The sequence below is a fragment of the Dendroctonus ponderosae genome, unplaced genomic scaffold, assembly GCF_020466585.1.
Source record: "Dendroctonus ponderosae isolate FM_Combo_2020 unplaced genomic scaffold, Dpon_F_20191213v2 Dpon_F_20191213_1, whole genome shotgun sequence".
In the NCBI taxonomy this organism is placed as follows: Eukaryota; Metazoa; Arthropoda; class Insecta; order Coleoptera; family Curculionidae; genus Dendroctonus; species Dendroctonus ponderosae.
In genome coordinates, this window is record NW_026017110.1 from 25,596,682 (window position 1) to 25,614,391 (window position 17,710).

General features: G+C 34.6%; 1 protein-coding gene across 3 annotated transcripts in view; it reads right to left on the minus strand.

Annotated features, from left to right (window-relative positions):
* LOC109544295 (dachshund homolog 2) overlaps nucleotides 1-17,710 on the minus strand; it is a 212,220-nt gene that overhangs the window by 152,101 nt on the left and 42,409 nt on the right. For 2 of the 3 annotated variants that reach the window (XM_048668117.1, XM_048668107.1), the window contains exon 2: nucleotides 2,612-2,745. In XM_048668117.1, coding sequence (XP_048524074.1) covers nucleotides 2,612-2,745 — 134 coding nt within the window. The remainder of the gene's footprint in view (nucleotides 1-2,611; nucleotides 2,746-17,710) is intronic. The other variant, XM_048668109.1, reaches the window with a different exon arrangement.

Sequence of the window (17,710 nt, forward strand, 5' to 3'; positions counted from 1 at the left end):
TCGCGGCCGGATACATAGGGTGTCAAAACAGCATGACCAGTTAAATTTTTTTAAATCTGCGAAACTTTTCTATCAAGATGCGGGAAAAACGAAATAAATTGTGTAAAGTCTCCCTGCCTGAAAATCGGTTTTAAGTAAATCATTTTCTCTGTATAACTTTCTCTGACTAACTGTTTTTGAAACTCATTTTGCTCTTTGATTTCGCCAGAGAGTGACCAGTTGCATACATTATTACTCATATTTTCAACACCCTGTATGGTAACGGCAAGCGGCTATTTTCAAATAGTTTGAAGCTTTGCTCAAAAAAAACTACATCGATAAAATGAACCGTTTTCCAGAAAAAACTGATTTCAATGATCAAAATTTTTTATTAAATTTTTAAAGCTGATCGACAGTATTTTCACACCTCCTTTTTTACACATAAATTCTTAACTTGTATCTCACACCTCTAATTTGTGAACCGCTCGATTGAAAGAGGGGGGATTCTAGCTTGGCCTCCATGTTCTCCCGATTAAAACCCATTGGATTTTTTTTTCTTCGTCTACTTTTTTGTTTAGTTTTATTCGGTCAAGAAACAACAAGGGACTTAAAATAGCTATCTCAAATTGTATGCACACCATATGTACGGTAACACGCAGAAGAGTTATGTAAGAAGAATATTTTTATAGTTTTCAAATTTTCGGAGTTTTACCCATGATCTGCCCTATTTGAGACTCAACACCCTAAGTGCCTCTTGTGTTGACGAAATAAAGTTTAATTCAAAAAACCGTTTCCATTTCAAAAGTTCCGTTCAAAAGTTTTGGTTTTCGGTGGCAAATACAACTGGCAGCCCAAAAGTCCTCTAAATCTACAGCATTTTAGTGCAAGACAGTGGAGAATCGAACGAACCCATAAAATAACGCCTGAACCCATTGCAACCGACAGAACCGACTAATTTAGCGGTTGCGAAATTTAACCAACGATATCTGCCCTATTTGGAATTCAAACCCCCCGTATATCGTCTGTTGGAAGACCATCTTCGGCCGAAGACAATTTATTAAGGTCTAAAAGACTTTCATTTGAAAGTGTGAAATTTGGTCAAAAAATGGGTAACAGCAATTTTTTTTTGTAAAAACTTCATAATTTTCAGCGCAAAAGCTCGAGGAATCTAACGAGCTCAAAAAATAACGACACTGAACAGAGAAACTGAAAAATTTCGACCACTTTAAGATTTTTTGGTGGAAATTGTACTCGAGTTTTTCGAATATATGAGAAAATTTATGGTAACTTTTTCAAGCACGAAATAGGAGAGTGGAAAATTTTATATGCACTTTACTTCACTTGCTCTTTTTCCAATCTAATCTCGAAAGTTCGAGTAATCGCGATTAGTTTTGGGACTCTCTGTGCAATGAATATCAATTCACACAATAATTGCGGGCGATTTTTGTTCCATTTCAACTTTGTTTCATTTTTCACTTATTTTCTCTTTCTTGATTCTTTGACCTAATTAGTATCACAATGTTGTTTTCTGATCTTTGTAAATAGTAAGATGCTACAGCGCAAAAGAAGAATTAGACGCGTATAAACAGAAACGACAACAGTCACATAACAGCAACTGAAGGAAATTTTGAAAAAAAGCCGTAATTAACTGAACATTGAGTCTAAGGCTCTGATGACTACATATCTGCATCAAAGAAACCAAAATAGAAACTTTGATAACAATGAAAAAAATATTAAATTCATTATTAAGGCAAAAACCTGAAGTAAAAAAGTTGTGAAACTTTTTCTATCGCACAGCAACACAAGGAAATTTCCTCGTTAAACAATTCAATTGATTTCTGCCTTGATTGATTTTGATAGTAAGATGCTTGCTATAGATTTTTTACACATGCACTTTTGCTTTGTTTCACGGACATTTTATCCGAAATGGCACCTTAAAATACCTAATTAGTTTCCTGATAAATATTTCTAAACCAAACCCCACATTAATTGTTCAAATGAAACAAACATTCCATATAAAAAGGATCGAATATTCGACTCGATAGGCCTTGTTGTCCGACCGATCATCGAGAAATGAATGACCGGGCAAGGCAAACAGAGAATTGCGTTTCCAAAGTACGATATCGTGTTTCGCATTGAGGAGGGGAACAACATGGGATTGAGTGCATTATGTAAACGTCATCCATATCCACATTGGGACAGGTACACTTTGCTATATTAGATACGTTGCAATAGGAAAAAAATTGAGTCAATCATCCAAATCAAAGCAAACGCAGATCAATCAACCAGTTTCCTAATGCGTACATTTAGTGTTTTGATTGCGCACTTTTTGCCTTCTTGAATTACGAAGACACCACAGGTTAGCGCAAATGTCCAGTGATTTGGACCATTTTTTTACGAAAGTCGCACAATGCCCCAATAAGAAACCAAACAAAACATCGAATTTTGCCTATGAAATGCCAAGTCGGGCATGAAATTATTATTCGAATGGTAATGTAATTACGACAATAAGATTGCAATCGTTTCAGTTGCAACTATTAAACAAATCCACACAATGTATATCAGTATAATAGGTTTGGTTGCTTAACGTGCAGCAAATTTTTTATTCAAATGATTGGATTTCTTCACTTACCACCCATGTGTCCATTCTCGTAAGGATAATCGCCGTTGTCCATTCGCTGCTTCTTCAGCTGCTGGTGCTGAAGATGGGACGCCGCCAGACTCAGTCCTACGGGGGCTCTTTTTGGCGGTCGGCCGGGCCTGGAACTGCAAAATGGTAGAGAATTACCGTTGTTATGAGCGGGAAATACACCAACGTTTAGCGATAATATTAGAAAGGAAAAATCTACAAAACTAGTGAACAGAAGAAGATGGTTAGGTGAATTGCGTACAACAGTATTCAGGCTGTATCGCAATCACAATGTTAACAATTTTTCCATACACACCCCCAGAGCTCAGAGTTAAGGTTAAATTACCCAGTATGAAACAAGGCATTTGGAGCGTTTGTATGCGACCCAAATTCAAGAATTTCAAAGGCCAGTTTGATATAATAAACGGCATGGCGCCAACGATATTAAAAGGAAGTAGGTGTTGTAATTGCTGTTTACATCTGAAGACAATGAAAATACTAAATATTTACCGAAGGCAATTATGCTGCGGAAGACAACACTAAATTTTAAAACGATAATATATCTGCTCGCAGCTAAAAACCAGATACGCACAACGGTGGCACCAGCGCGTTTAAATATTGTCTAAACTAAACACGGGAGTTCATTTCGATCTGATCTGACACTCATTTTTGTCTACGATATTCTCTCTAAATTATAATTGTTTACCTTAAGTGTTTCTGCTTTATGTAGAGCCGATGTGCATCGAACCGGTTTCGTCAGATTAATAACTTGACGCGATTTTAACTAATATTTGGATTAGCAATGGCTGGAACATTTATGTTTTGAGGCGATTATTGCGATTGTATGCGACGTTTTGCTAACGCAAAATCGGGTTTCGAAGTGGAAAAAACGAAATTTCCGAGCAAAATCTAGTGTTATGTCGCACAAGCACCCCTCGATTAAAAGGGCGAGCGATGCTCTTATAGAGGGTTGTTTTCGGGGGTGGCAAATGTAGGCCAACAGGTCAGATGTTATATGTGTAATAATCAATAAATAAGTAACGCGATTTCGCAGGATTTTTGGGAGAAAAATATTTAAGTTCACTCAGCAACCTGAGTGAATACCTATTAGTCTTTAAATCAGAAATTTAACTTTCAGTGATGCTGCAATTGTCTCGTTGTTTTTAGTATATTCTTAAACCATTTTCAGTTGAAGTTTAAAAAAGGCAACAAATCGCGTTTTGTGTGCCCATCCAAGATTTTCGCTTATTAGGAAAATTGGATTCGTATGTATGTGTTATGAATAACTATTGCAACATTCTATGCCGTATTTTTTTATATATCAACCTGAAATTGACGAACTATCATCAGCTGCTCTTTTATATTTTTTTTCCATTAAAACTTAGTTTTTTTCTAATTTTAATGCAGTTTTCTTTTATTGCAGCTTCGAAAATGAGAGTATGTCTATACTTTTTGTACAATAAAGCAATTGATTTGATTTCATAATAGTTATTCCATGCTGAAAATAAATTTAACAACTAGAATCATCGCCTCCATAGTTAGAACTTTTAACTTTGGCCGATCTAAAATTGGTGTAGCCTGATCCCAAGCTTCTAAATCTTTAAAACCGTTTTAAATATTAGATCAATGCTTATAATTCTTAGAAACGGATGGAAAGATATAAAATATCGTAATAATCTTTTCGCTAGACCGTATCAATCCTTCACCACTTAGGTTTTATCGCAAATTATTAACGCCCAACGAGATAAAAGGAAAATGTTAAGATTGTGAAGACCCTTGATGATGTAAACAAGTTTTGCCTGAATAGCAGTTTAGGATGAAAATTGACCAAAATTCTAGACCTTTAGTTACCTACAGCACGAAAAGGGCGCGAGGTTGCCAGATTGGATTCTTAGGTCATGCTCTGAGCGTAACAAAAAACAAAGTTCCAATAAAATTAGTTGGAGATTTACACGAGTTTTCTGGGTCATTTCAAGGACCGCTTTTTAAAAAACTGCTAGCTCAAACCTTTTGCGCTGTTGCAAATTTTCCCTCATTATCCCCAAATTAGTTTGCAATAATCAATGCCAGATAAGCAGCACAAATAATCTATCAGCACCATTTGCGCTCGGCATATCAAGAAAACCGACAAATGTAGTCATGATATTGTTTTAAATTAGGCAAATTAGCACATGAAAAATATAAGATCCATATCAATTTCTTACAGGAAATTAAATGCGTTTTACTTCCTGTGTAAATTAGCACGCTTTGTTCTCTAGCAGATGTAAAAATATTCGATTGAGAAAAATCTATAGAAATTTGGCCAATTTTACATTTAAAAATTTACTTAATTTTATTGTACGAAGAAAAAGCAATTACTATCGGGAAATAAATGCGAGCCAACTCACATATCACTTCGAACTGAAGCTTGTTCATATTTATCGGCGCTGGTGCGCCTGAAAATCCACCCAAAGCCGAGTAAAGAAATAAAAGAGGGGTACGTCAAAATACAGTTATTTCTTGAAAGTTGGCACGGTTTTAACCCTTTTCCTTCTCAGTTCCTCCCATCGTCGAAAACGGCGACTGATGAATATGTAATGCCACTAATTAAAGACGTAGCCGAAAAAGCACCTGCGTCCAGAAGTATTACAACGCCGGTTATAAAACCCCGTAATTACGCGAATTTTGCGTAATTTCTTTCTTAAAAAAACGCCTCGCCAGTTAGAGCTTTAGGGGTGGAGTACGGTCTTCTCTCTCGACTAATTAAAAGTAAAAATGGAATTTTTGTTTTGCCCGAATGATGTAATTAAAAATTCAGATTTAATGTTTCCGACCGCGAGAAACTTTCCGTAATATACCGATGGAAAAATTAGAAAATGAATAATGAAAATCGAGGTAAAAGGAGAATCCACATTTATTTGGTACATCATTTCGGCTCACATAAAAGTTGTGGGAAAGGCAACCTACACCCGCCTCGGATTTAATAAGCAAAGTTTCATGCTTTTCTTCTGCTTTAAACGCATATTAAAATTAATATTGTTTTTCTTCTGATGTATGAACGCAGCTCAACGGCCCACATTGGCAGGACAAGAAAGTGAAAAAATTATAAAATTCAATAAAAATCTCATGCACTGTTATCGTGAATAATGGCAAAGAAGGTGAATGTAAAATAATTGCTAACATCGAATTGGAATGAAGGACCCCGAGTTCAAATGGGTGAAGTAGTGACTGGCTACGGTTTTGTTGCAATAAAACATTGTTGCCGTTCTTCTGATGCAGTTTTTTGCAAATATCTCCGTTTTTGATTCGAATTGCTATGTTTTACTATTTTTCCTGTACTCCCTAAACACCCCCAGAGGAATGACGTCAATTTTGGATCACCCTTATTCAGAAAGTGGATGAGAAACGGCAGCAATTTTTTTATAAATCATGTCAGGGTTCGAAAGAAATGAAAGGGATAATGAATTCCGACGAATAATTCAGCGGCTCAACCGAAATCACATTAATCCAAATATCAATCAAACTCGAGCTAAAAAGGGCCTAATTCGGGAAATATCGAATGGCCGAGCCAAATTGGCAAACCGATCTGAATTAATGTACAAGAGCGTAGCATGAAAAATTATCGTGAATGTCCCTCCACAATTGGCTTATTTATTTTTAATAGCCCTCGGCTCGATTGTCTGTCTGTCGCCGTGTTGGTGTTAATTGAAGGATTCCTCATTTTACGAATCAACGGGCGGAGGCTTAATCGATGACCCGGGGGCTTCGGGATTCACTCCCTGATAATTTATTACGCCATTTGATTAGTCAAATCCGATATTGGTAGCACTGCAATTTGTCAACGCCTTTAGCGAAATTGGAAAATCATTTATATCGAACGATCGAATGAAAATCCACTTAAGAACCCTGAATGAAAACGTGCTGTAAAGTTGATTTTTTAAACACAAATTCCTCGCCAACTCCAACTGCCCAATATATGTTAATGAAGCCATTCGTTCCAATTTGCTGACGCATAAATATTTATTATTTTGTCGAAGACTTACGAGCCCAGAAATGAAACTAATAAATCAAAGACGGTTCGATTTGTCGACTGACCAGAGGGTTGATATCTGATATTTGCGCCGGACGCCGACTAATGGATCAAGATGTCGGCAAACACCAGTCAGAAAATGCCCCTATTCGCGTATTTGCCGTGAAATTGACCCCTAACTCTATTTGACGTATAAATGTAATGGGGACCGCAACGAATTTGATCGCTATTTATAGGCAAAGACGTGAATCAACATTCTTTCGGCTATTGTCCAAGATGACTGAAATCGGAAACATTTCATGCAAAATAGGATAAGATTGCATCATTTGCGAAAAAACCATCAAGTCACTGTATGTCTTCGGTTGAAGGCTGAAACAAGAGCAAAAAGCGGATCTTATTTGAGAAACTTTCAAAAAAACTGGACACTAACTTGAATTATTTTCAAGAATCAATTGAGCTCAATTCGATCTCAGGCAAAATGAAAATTACCGTGTTTTTTTAAATGTTTTCCTTTTATTACCCTTTGTCTTCTTTGTGCGTTTTCTTTCTGGTTGAAAACTTATTTTCAAATTGGCCAAATTCGAATTTTCGAACAAGGCTTTCAGAACAAGAATTAGACAATAATTTTCGAGCCATTTATCCGAGCAAAATTGCCCTTACACACACTATCGTTCAAAGATTCTTGAATCTTATGCAAAAATAATAAGGAACAATTCTGGGCTGTTTTTTCAAAACTCGGTTTTTGTCCAGCTTTTTAAAGCTATTAGGTAATGAAAAAACTACTTTACTAAATAATTAAATTTGTGTAAATTTCAATAAAATACTGTTTTTCAAATATAAATATTTTTATATTACTCGATGTCTTTTTGGTGTTCGTGTACTCGCATTTTTTTGCTCTAAAGCGTTTGCTTTTAAGGTATTATTGATATTGAAGGGCGACTAAAACCATCTGATGTGACCCCTCTGGATTTTTGGGTCAGAACTTGAAAAACTCGAAACCAAACCCGCCAAAATTGATGAAGTAAAACTAAGAATAATGCAAAATCAGAATATTTTTTTAGCGTTAATTTACTTGATTTTTGAATTATTTAAAAAAGTGCAATATTTAACTTAGGCAATGTTACCTATTGATTACTCAAGTTAACAAACATTCCATAAATTTAAAGATATCATGCAAAATTTGGGAATTCTTTCCAGTTTAGCGGCTGTTAATTTTAAACAACATGCAGAATTTAATTGCATTTTACTTTTCATTTTACGTTTTCTTGAAATTTGGGCTTGCTCGAGTAGGTACATTGGTTTAATGCAGAAAAGTTAAATATTGTTATTCTTCAGACTCACTTTCACTGAAAATAAATCTCCTATCGTTGGCTAAGTAGAGCAGTCGGTAGAAAAAGTCCAATGAGTTTTTCATTTGAAAATACAATAATGTTTACATTTTTTGTAAAATATATCAACATTTTTTGGACAAAACCTGCTTGAAATTCAATTGAGAATTCCTGATATTAAAGGCGTTTTCTGGGTTTTCAATACCTACGCTCTATTAAACCGAAGTTCTGAAGAGGCCCAATGTAACAAAGCCAAACTGTTCTTGCAGCAAAGGATGAAAGTTTTTTGCATAAAAATTGAGATGTTTAATTGAGCAGGAAACGTATGAAATTTCTGAAGAATTCACTCAAAATATAGTGAAAGCGCAAATAATTTAAGTTAGAAAGCATGGGTTTTAAAAAAGTCAGCGACCTGACACGAATGATTACCAATCGGACAGAAAGCAATCATTTTTCCCCCAGTCGTCAGTCGGCTTTTCGAATTTTCTATTAGTAAATTATAGTAAATATGCTTGGAGCCAATATTAAACCGAAATTAGCCGATTGTGAACCAGTCCACATAATTATCCACGCTACGTTCGTTTTGGATTAATTTAAATGGGTTATGCCAATTTTATTCGAAACACGTTTCACTGGAAATCTTAGAGTTCTGACAAACTGATTTATTGTGTATATCATTGGAAACAACCTTTTCAATTTGCCCAATTCGGTATTTACATAAATTCTAAATATGATTTTTCATGCATTTTATTAACGCTTTTTTACATTTAATTTATCATTTTATGTTAATAGCGTTTTTTGCCACAACTTTTCCAACTTTCAGTTTTTCCACAGAGAACATGTTTTGATAACTGTTCTTAACTTTAAATAGCTTCTACGATATAAAAGAGTAAGAAAATAAAATTAATTTCATTACTAAAGGGTGGCCAAAACTCAATCAACACGCCCACAGCAATAGACAGAGAAAAATAAATAAAATTAAATTTTTCATTTCGATTTTTCACCAAGAAAAATTATTATGCTCCTGCTAATAAGAAAAATTTTAACCTTGCACCCTACTCAATATGAAAATATTCGTGTTCAAAACAATAAATTTAATTTACAATCAGTTGGAAAAATTACATTCAAAGCAAATATAGCGTGCGTTTTAAAAGAAATTGGCTAATTTCGATGTTCCGAGCCAAAATTGAACGTCCAGGCCCGTACACATTGACCGTAACGAATAAAGTCCCTGCGCTTGCAGACCCAAACATAAACCCTTTGAATGAGGCAGGCGGAAAAGTAGAACTAATCCGACAAAAATAAAAAATAAACTTGGAAGCCTTAACCTGATTTAGGGCCTATATTTCTCTCTGATAGTTCGTTTCCGGAACTATATAAAACTCAATTACCCGGGAGACTTCCTTTATTGCGTATATATCGCACCCCGGCCGTTTATTAAATGTTCTGCTCTGATAAGGCAATCCGACTTATTTTTGGGGTGTAATTTTTATGACCGCTCGGACACCGTTACTGTTGATACAGTGCTAAAGTGGCAATAACCTGGAGAAACTCATATTTTTTTATACATTTTATTTGCTGCGCTCAGCTTGATCCATCCGATTGAAGTTGGGTTATTAAGAGACGCGCGAGAGCTGGAGAAAAGTAATATATCCCCGAGGATAGGAAAATCATCCAGGTAATCCCAAAGGAAGAAGTAAAAGATTCATAATCCGAGATTAAGCAAAGGAAAAAAGCCAATTTGGGAGAACTAAATGTTCGCTTCTTTGTTTCCAAATTGCAATCGTCCCGTCGAGACCTTTGAGACATTATAGGAGTTTTAAAAGTATTCAAGGGGAGTTAAAGTGAGTTTTATTCCTTTATCATGTGATGTGAACTCTCAGCGACACGAGATTCGACTTGCTGCGAACAGCTCTGTGGCAACATCGCCTCCAATCTCCATGGCAGGATCTCTAGAAAATGATGCTTTCGAAGCGTTTATTTCATAAAACCGAGAGTTCCAGTATTTATTTTCTTGAGGAAAATTATCCGAGTGGCCAACACACGATATTGCGAGCTCACGCTTAACTTGCGAGACAGCCTAATAACAGGTCAGCCCATGATTGACTGCCCTACACCAATCGCATTCGAAATAAGGAGGGGTCATTACTGCACTTTTTCGCAAAAAGTTAAAAGCCTCATTCCCAGCTCGATATTTCTAGACATGTGCGAGATATCAAGTGCGTTTTCATTTTTAATATTCCACCTTTGTTCAACGTTCCCATTTGTGTGGGACTCACGGATCTTTTGCCCACCATTATTATTTGCATGCAAATTCTGTTGGTAAAAATAGCACAGAACCTGCAAACTATTGAAACCACCTAAAAGATCCTCATTCTTGTTGAAAACCAGGATACGGGGCTGTTTCAGTTCTTCTACTTGGAACCATGTGCATATTTGTGCAAAAAAACCAGTTGTTGTGTATATTTTTGGAAAATAAGCAATAGCAAAGAATTGGGGTAGAAAAAGAGGAATAAAACAAGAGACACCAAAAAATGATCAACCAAAATTGTTAAAAATATCCTACCTTGTTGAGAGAAGTGGCCACTGAGCAGAACATCGGAAGATGTATCTGGATCTCATTGAAAAGAAAAAGAGCAAGAAAAATGCCGATTGACACACTACTGAAGCAACAACACAAATCGCAATAGCAAAAAATGTAATTAACCAAGCTATATGGATTTAAAAAAAAAATTTGCATAATTTTCAATATGAAATCCGACAAAATCCTGTTTATTACTAAACTGCAAATGAGTCAAAATACCGAAACAAATAGAAAACACCCATACTGAGTTAATAAAACAGCATAAGCAATAGAATAAGTATTGTTTTCAAGACAAATGCCATAAAATTTTGAAATAAGCACTGATTTTAAGTCGCTGATTTTGACTAAGTATATGAAAATCTGAAGAAATTGATCGCCCTAGAGTAAAAGGAAACGTAGAGAAAAAATGAAAATTAACCATGATGCAAAGTTAATGTTAATGTTTCTGAAACTTCTTTCTAAAAGATTAATCAAGAAAAATCTCGAAACTAACAGACAGAAACATTTCATCAAAAATAACGAATGGAATTCTGGGAGCAATTGCCATACATTTTCGGGAAAACGCTTTCGAATCCAACAAAACTAAAATATTAATAGGATGAAGGAAAAAATAATCCTCGCACTATAAAGCGCATAAAAATTTGTAGTTTCAGGCCATGTGCTTGTCTAGTTCATATTCCAAAAGCCATTTAAACAATAGAACCTTTAATTAAATACGTGACGTTCTTTGTTGTCTGTCGATCTTCATGTGGGTTGAAATATAATTATGAAATGTTTTGTAAAATGTCTAACAAAATTAGAAATTTATGTTAAATCCGAATATTTTTTGGAAGTGAAGATCGGTTGCAAAAAGCAACAAAGACCAAAGAAAAACTGAATAAAGTTGGACTGAATGAAAATGATATCAGCAATACAGATTCTGCGGATGTAAAGCGATTCAAAAATAAAGGTAAAGAAACAAACTCAAAACGTCGTTATTCTCTGGTTCTCCTGTTTATGAATTATATTGATATTGAATAGATGAGTGTCGGGTTCGATTCGGAAACCAGCGATTGTTCAAGCGATGACAGCAAAAGCCTCAACAATTTAATACAGCGAAATTAAAACACATAAATAGTTGAACTGCAGCAGCTTCAATCACTAAAGCTTTTACCTCAAAACTAAAGATTTTAGAAGCAACTGATATTTTGCTTTAAATACTGTCCCAAACTACTCAGAAGAAACGTAGCTTAAAATCAAATTAAAAACGCCACAAAGAATTTCTCGCTAAAAACTATACTAAACATGTAAAGCAAGAAACGTATAAAAAATTGTATAAAAAAGTGGGTTAACTAAATCAAATAAATAATACAAAATGACTGACAACAAGGTTATTAAACTCGTTGCCCAAAACGAATTCGGTTATTATTAGCATTACATACGGCCGACTACGTTTTATAATCGGCGTAAACAGAAAAAAAAATCATCAAAGCTCAGTTTCGAAACGTATTAAATTGAAAACCCACTCCTTAAAGCGATCTGGAATGGGTACATTTACAAATTATTTAATTTTCCGCCTAAAAGAACAGATTTGTTTTCCAAAGCGACTCAAGTCGACTGTAACTAACTTCTTTCTAAATAACAACTGGTAAGAAGACGCCATCGTCGTCTGTTTGCATCTGTAGTCCTTGATTGTTTTAAATTAGTTTGGCTTTTGGGCAAAAAATGTTTGAGACGCAAACTTTGTGATCTTTTGCCTCCCCTTTTCGAATGTTCGAATTCCTCTCGGATTTGATTTAAATGCTGTTATTAGTCAAAGAGGCAAGCCAGCAGCCGATTGAAAATTGCTCGCTTGAGGATTAATGGATGTAGCTTTGCACCCTTTAAGGAAACCGTCTTGTGAATTTGCCCCAATTATACACAGAGGAAGAAATCATTGAGGGCTAATCTATTCAAGTGCAATGCACACAGCAGACGAATTAGTACGAGAGGAATATTTCTCTCCGACCTCAGCAATGAGATAAAGAAATAATTACAGGCTCTAAAAGCTCGCCCAAGGCTCAATGGCTGCAACTTGGAAATTACGAGATGCTGCAACTATTTTTAAGTCTATCACGTCCATAAATTGCAGTCTTGACGGTCTCGTAACGTTATTACGAGAATATTGTGTGTTTATTGATGGTTCTCGATACATTTGTAGCGATTCTGAATTAGCCGAGCCTCAAACTTATAAGAGTAATGGCGTAGTTAAGCAGATAAACAATTTGCACGCAAGCAAGGGCTTAAAATAAGACAATTATTCTCCAGATTGATGTCGATAAGTCCTTCTCTGAACATTTTCCTTTAGATTTTATGGAATAAAATAACCTAATAAAATCATATAAATTGATCTTCAGTGGGAAGTTCTTGGAACATCCTAAACCAATATGTATGATTTAACTGATGGCATCTTTCCGAAGCAGATTAACTTAACGATAAACAATCGCCTTGCCTCCAATTGGTTAATTGTAAAATCTGACGCTCATTCACTCTGAAGATTTCACAAATGTGTAAGAAATAATAATGTTAAATTTAACTAACACGTAATAATTCTCATAAATATTAACATAGGATATAATCGTTTACGTAATACCGATGAGCGCGTAAACATCTCGCTACTTTTTCTTTTTACCGATTTGTCTTTTATTAAAACATCTTCCGATTCAGTTTATTTACATAAAATTGAATAAAAACAGAAATATTAAAACTTGATGTTAACAAACGTTCCGAGTAAATTTTTAATGATCTTTTAATGGACTGTATGTCTGTGATTAAAGTAAATATTCCTAGTTATGAAAATATTAATCCAAAATAAACTTCTAGCGAACATATGACACTAAAACATTTATTTTAAGCCGGCTTTAGCTTTAGTTATTCCTAACAATTTGATGAGTGATTCGGTGCAGAACTTCTCTGTTTATGCCACAGGAAATATGAAATATTAAGTTGAATGTTTCGTCACAGTTTATAGGAAAATGACTTGAATCAATAACAAATCGCTATGAAAATAGTTGCCATCGAATGATTCAAACATATTTTTCTCTGTAAAAAATGTAAAAAATAGATGGGATCAGCGTATGCATATATAAAAAATGCACTTATATGCGTGTTTAGATTATCTGGAAGCCACTGATGTACAACATAGAGTTTAGGGTGGCTCTGGTCTATCTAAAGTGCTTAAAACCGAGAATCTAAATGTCAAGCCCAAGGGTGCCACATGACGAATACAATAAACAGATGTGGAAATAAATTACCTTTGATGGCTGAAGTACCTAATTTTACGGGCGTTCCTTATCTAAGATTTGTCTGTTTCTCTTATGTCTTTAAGAATATATGAACGAGCCTGTAGGTGGAATATAAAAGTATGGTTTGTCTTTTTCAGTATTCTAATCGGATTAATGACTACTTATAGCTTAGAGCTTCAAGTTGAAAACATCACATTAAACAGCCAGCAACGACAATGAAGGTTGATTAATGCCGATATGCTCGCAAAAAAGGGCGGGCCAGATATACAATTTCCTACTTTAATTAGAGCTTTTATTGATGCAGTCATTTGCAAGTGTGGTTCCAAGTCAATCGCCCTGCCTTGTATGTTGTTTTAATGGCATGTTTGCCATGTAATTAGCTCGCTAAGAAATTGAAGCCATCTATCCAGGCAGGCAATGGGGAGAAACTAAAGACACTAATTGAATCGAGTATGAAGACATTCATTCAATACAATCGTAATTTTCTTTCAAATTGTTTCTCCAACTATGGGCAATCAAACGCGATTACGTACTAGTTAAACAGGTTCAATTTGCATAGAAATTATTTCTCGCACTGTTGGTACGATAATTAAAACATAACGGGAGTTATTCTGCGGTATTGTGCAGTTTTGCTCTGGGTCAATGTTATGCTATCAACAGGTCGATATGCTACTGGAGCAATTTAAAGTTACACTTGTAAATTCTATATATGTTTTTTCAAATTTTGTTTGCTATAATCTAGGCTATTAATCCTGGTGAATTATTGAAAAATGTATCAGTTTTTTAATTATATTTTTTTAATAGGAGCGGCTTGAAAATTTAGAGGAAAATGTTCAAGTCAACATCAACTTTGTTAAGAACTTCATTGTATTTTAATTTTGATTTTTTTTTTGATTTTAATTTTGTTAAGAACGTAAATTTGTCTGCCACCAAATTTTAAAATCCAATTGTGTTTTTTTCTAGGAGATTTTTTGTTGTGTTTTTTTTCTCTAACGAATTTAGCTTTCATTTTCATTCACTTTCAACTCAGCTTTCAAGAAGCTAAGTTTGTTAAGAATGTACATTTGCCTGCCACAAAATTTTAAAACCCAATTGCGTTTATTTCTTGAAAACTTTCTTGTCTGATTTCTGTTTCCTGGTGAATGCAGCTTCAATTTTCAGTCAATTTCGACTCAGCTTTCAAGAAGCTACCTTTGTTAAGAATTTAAATTTATCTGCCACTAAATTTAGATACCAATTGTGTTTTTTCTTGGAAATTGTCTTGTTCGTTTTTATTTTTCTGGCGATTTGGATTCGATTTTCATTAATTTTCAACTCAGCTTTCAAGATGCCAACTTTATAAAAATGCAAATTTCTCTGCCACCAAATTTTAAAACGTAATTGAAGTTTTTCCTTGACATTTTTTTGTTCGCTTTGCTTCTTCTGGTGAATTTAGCTTCCATTTTCATTCACTTTCAACTCAGCTTTCAAGATGCTAAGTTTGTCAAGAATGTATATTTGCCTGCCACGAAATTTTAAAACCCAATTGCGTTTATTTCTTGAAAACTTTCTTGTCTGATTTCTGTTTCCTGGTGAATGCAGCTTCAATTTTCAGTCAATTTCGACTCAGCTTTCAAGGAGCTACCTTTGTTAAGAATTTAAATTTATCTGCCACTAAATTTAGATACCAATTGTGTTTTTCCTTGGATATTTTCTTGTTCGTTTTTATTTTTCTGACGAATTTGGATTCGATTTTCATTAATTTTCAACTCAGCTTTCAAGATGCCAACTTTATAAAAATACAAATTTGTCTGCCACCAAATTTTAAAACGTAATTGAAGTTTTTCCTGGACTTTTTTTTGTTCGTTTTGCTTCTACTGGTGAATTCAGCTTCCATTTTCAGTCGTTTTCAACTCAGCTTTCAAACTGCTAACTTTGTTAAGAACATAAATTTGTCTTCCACTAAATTTTAAAACCCAATTGCGTTTTTTTTCAAGCAATTTTGTCGTCCGATTTTCTTTTTCTGGCGAATTCAGCTTCAATTGCCATTCATTTTCAATTGAGCTTTCGAGACGTTAACTTTGCTAGGAACGTAAATTTGTCTGCCACTAAATTTGAAGTCCTAAATGCGTTTTTTTCTGGTACACTTTTTGGCCATTTGTCTTTTTCTTGCAAATCTAGCAATTTCCATTCAGTTTCAACTCAGCTTCCGAGAATGCAAACTTTCCGAAGAATGTAAATTTGTCTGCCACTAAATTTTAAAACCTAATTGCGTTTTTTCAAGGATGTTTTTTTGTTTGTTGCCTGTTCTATGTCGAATTTATTTTCAATTTTCATTAATTTCTAACTAAGCTTTCAAGATGCGAACTTTGTAAAGAATGTAAATTTGTTAGCCACTAAATTGTAAATCCCAATTGTGTTTTTTCTCATAAAATTTCTTGTCTGTGCCCTGGCAATTTCAACTTAGCTTCCAAGATGCTCAGCTCATAAGGGGAACAACCAATTAATAAAAGCATCGAAATTGTTTTCACATAACAGAAAACAATGACAATTGTTGCAAACTGTAAAGTTTTTTTTTTAAAGCGTTTTGTTCACCAATATATGTGCCTATTCAGAGGGTTCAGAATTTTAAGATGTGTCTAACGAAAGACTTTTTACTCTCTTTTAAATAATCAATGCTCTCTAGCGCCCAAAAATTTAAGTTGAATATCGAGTTTTTAACACCAAACCTTTGTAAACCTTTCAGTGTTTTATACATTGGATTCAATGGATTTTTGTTATTATTTCAACAGGAGTTTGCGCTATCATTTTCTTTACTATTAATATGTATTTTCCAAGACTTGTAGTGAAAAGATTAATGCTTGTTCGTTTATATCTACAACACACTTTTGCCAGCTCTTTTCACACGAGGAACTCTTAGAGTGTTGAACTGCAAGAATGTTTTTTATTTCCTTCCTTGAATTGCTGCTCGATTTTTTCAGTCATTTTATTCCGACAATATTGAACCTTCTTGGTTGTTCACCATCTTCGCTGCTTCAACTGAAAGTTTTGACTGAAGCGCGAATTATTTCCATTCTTTGCCATCGATTATACCAAAGTGATTAACTTCTGCCATCTTCCTGCTGGATGTTCCAGATGTATAATTTGTCTGCAATTCTCCTTCTTCTTACATTATACAGTTGTTATTCTTTGCCTCCGCTGTATCAGAGCTGTCCAACTTGATGGCATTAAATTGATGCTTGCGAAAGTCGAAATCCCTAAGGTTGCATTTCCGAAAATTCACAACAAAAACTGCATTACGTTTTTTAGTTGAAACATCAGTAAAACTTTTTACACAAATAACTGATGTTGAAGATTTGCAAGTAGAAGAATAATACGAAAAATGGAGCTTGAAGACACGAAAACAGGATCAAAGCAATGAAGGAATACGTTTTAAATTCGAAATTAAAATGCGTCTCTCTAGGTGTTGAAGTTTTCCTGTTAACATTATTTATTTTTGTTCTTTAGCAGAATGTATACTGAAAATGCCATTTACAAAATAATCAACCTGCATATATTTAATGCCCGATTTTGGTACCGAGCGTTTTTATTTATGGTAAATGAAAATAAAAGATGATGATATACAAAATTGGAACCAGAAAGTGGATGCATTTTAACTCACGTGTTCCTGAGGCAGGAAAACGTGCATAAAACCCCATGAATTGTTTGAAATTGAAAATCAAGTTGTTTAGGTTGTTGTGTGTGTAACACATGTTACCCAGGAAAAGTTGTAAGTAAAAAAGTAGAAATTTCCTAAAAAACATGTGGGGTGACATCGAAAACCAATTATCAAAATCCAACTACGACTGCGTTGTACTTTTATAGAGCTGGAGTGATATAAGAAGAGGGTTGGCTGCAGTAACCCCTTCAAACCTAATACTGGTAATCACATCTCCGCGT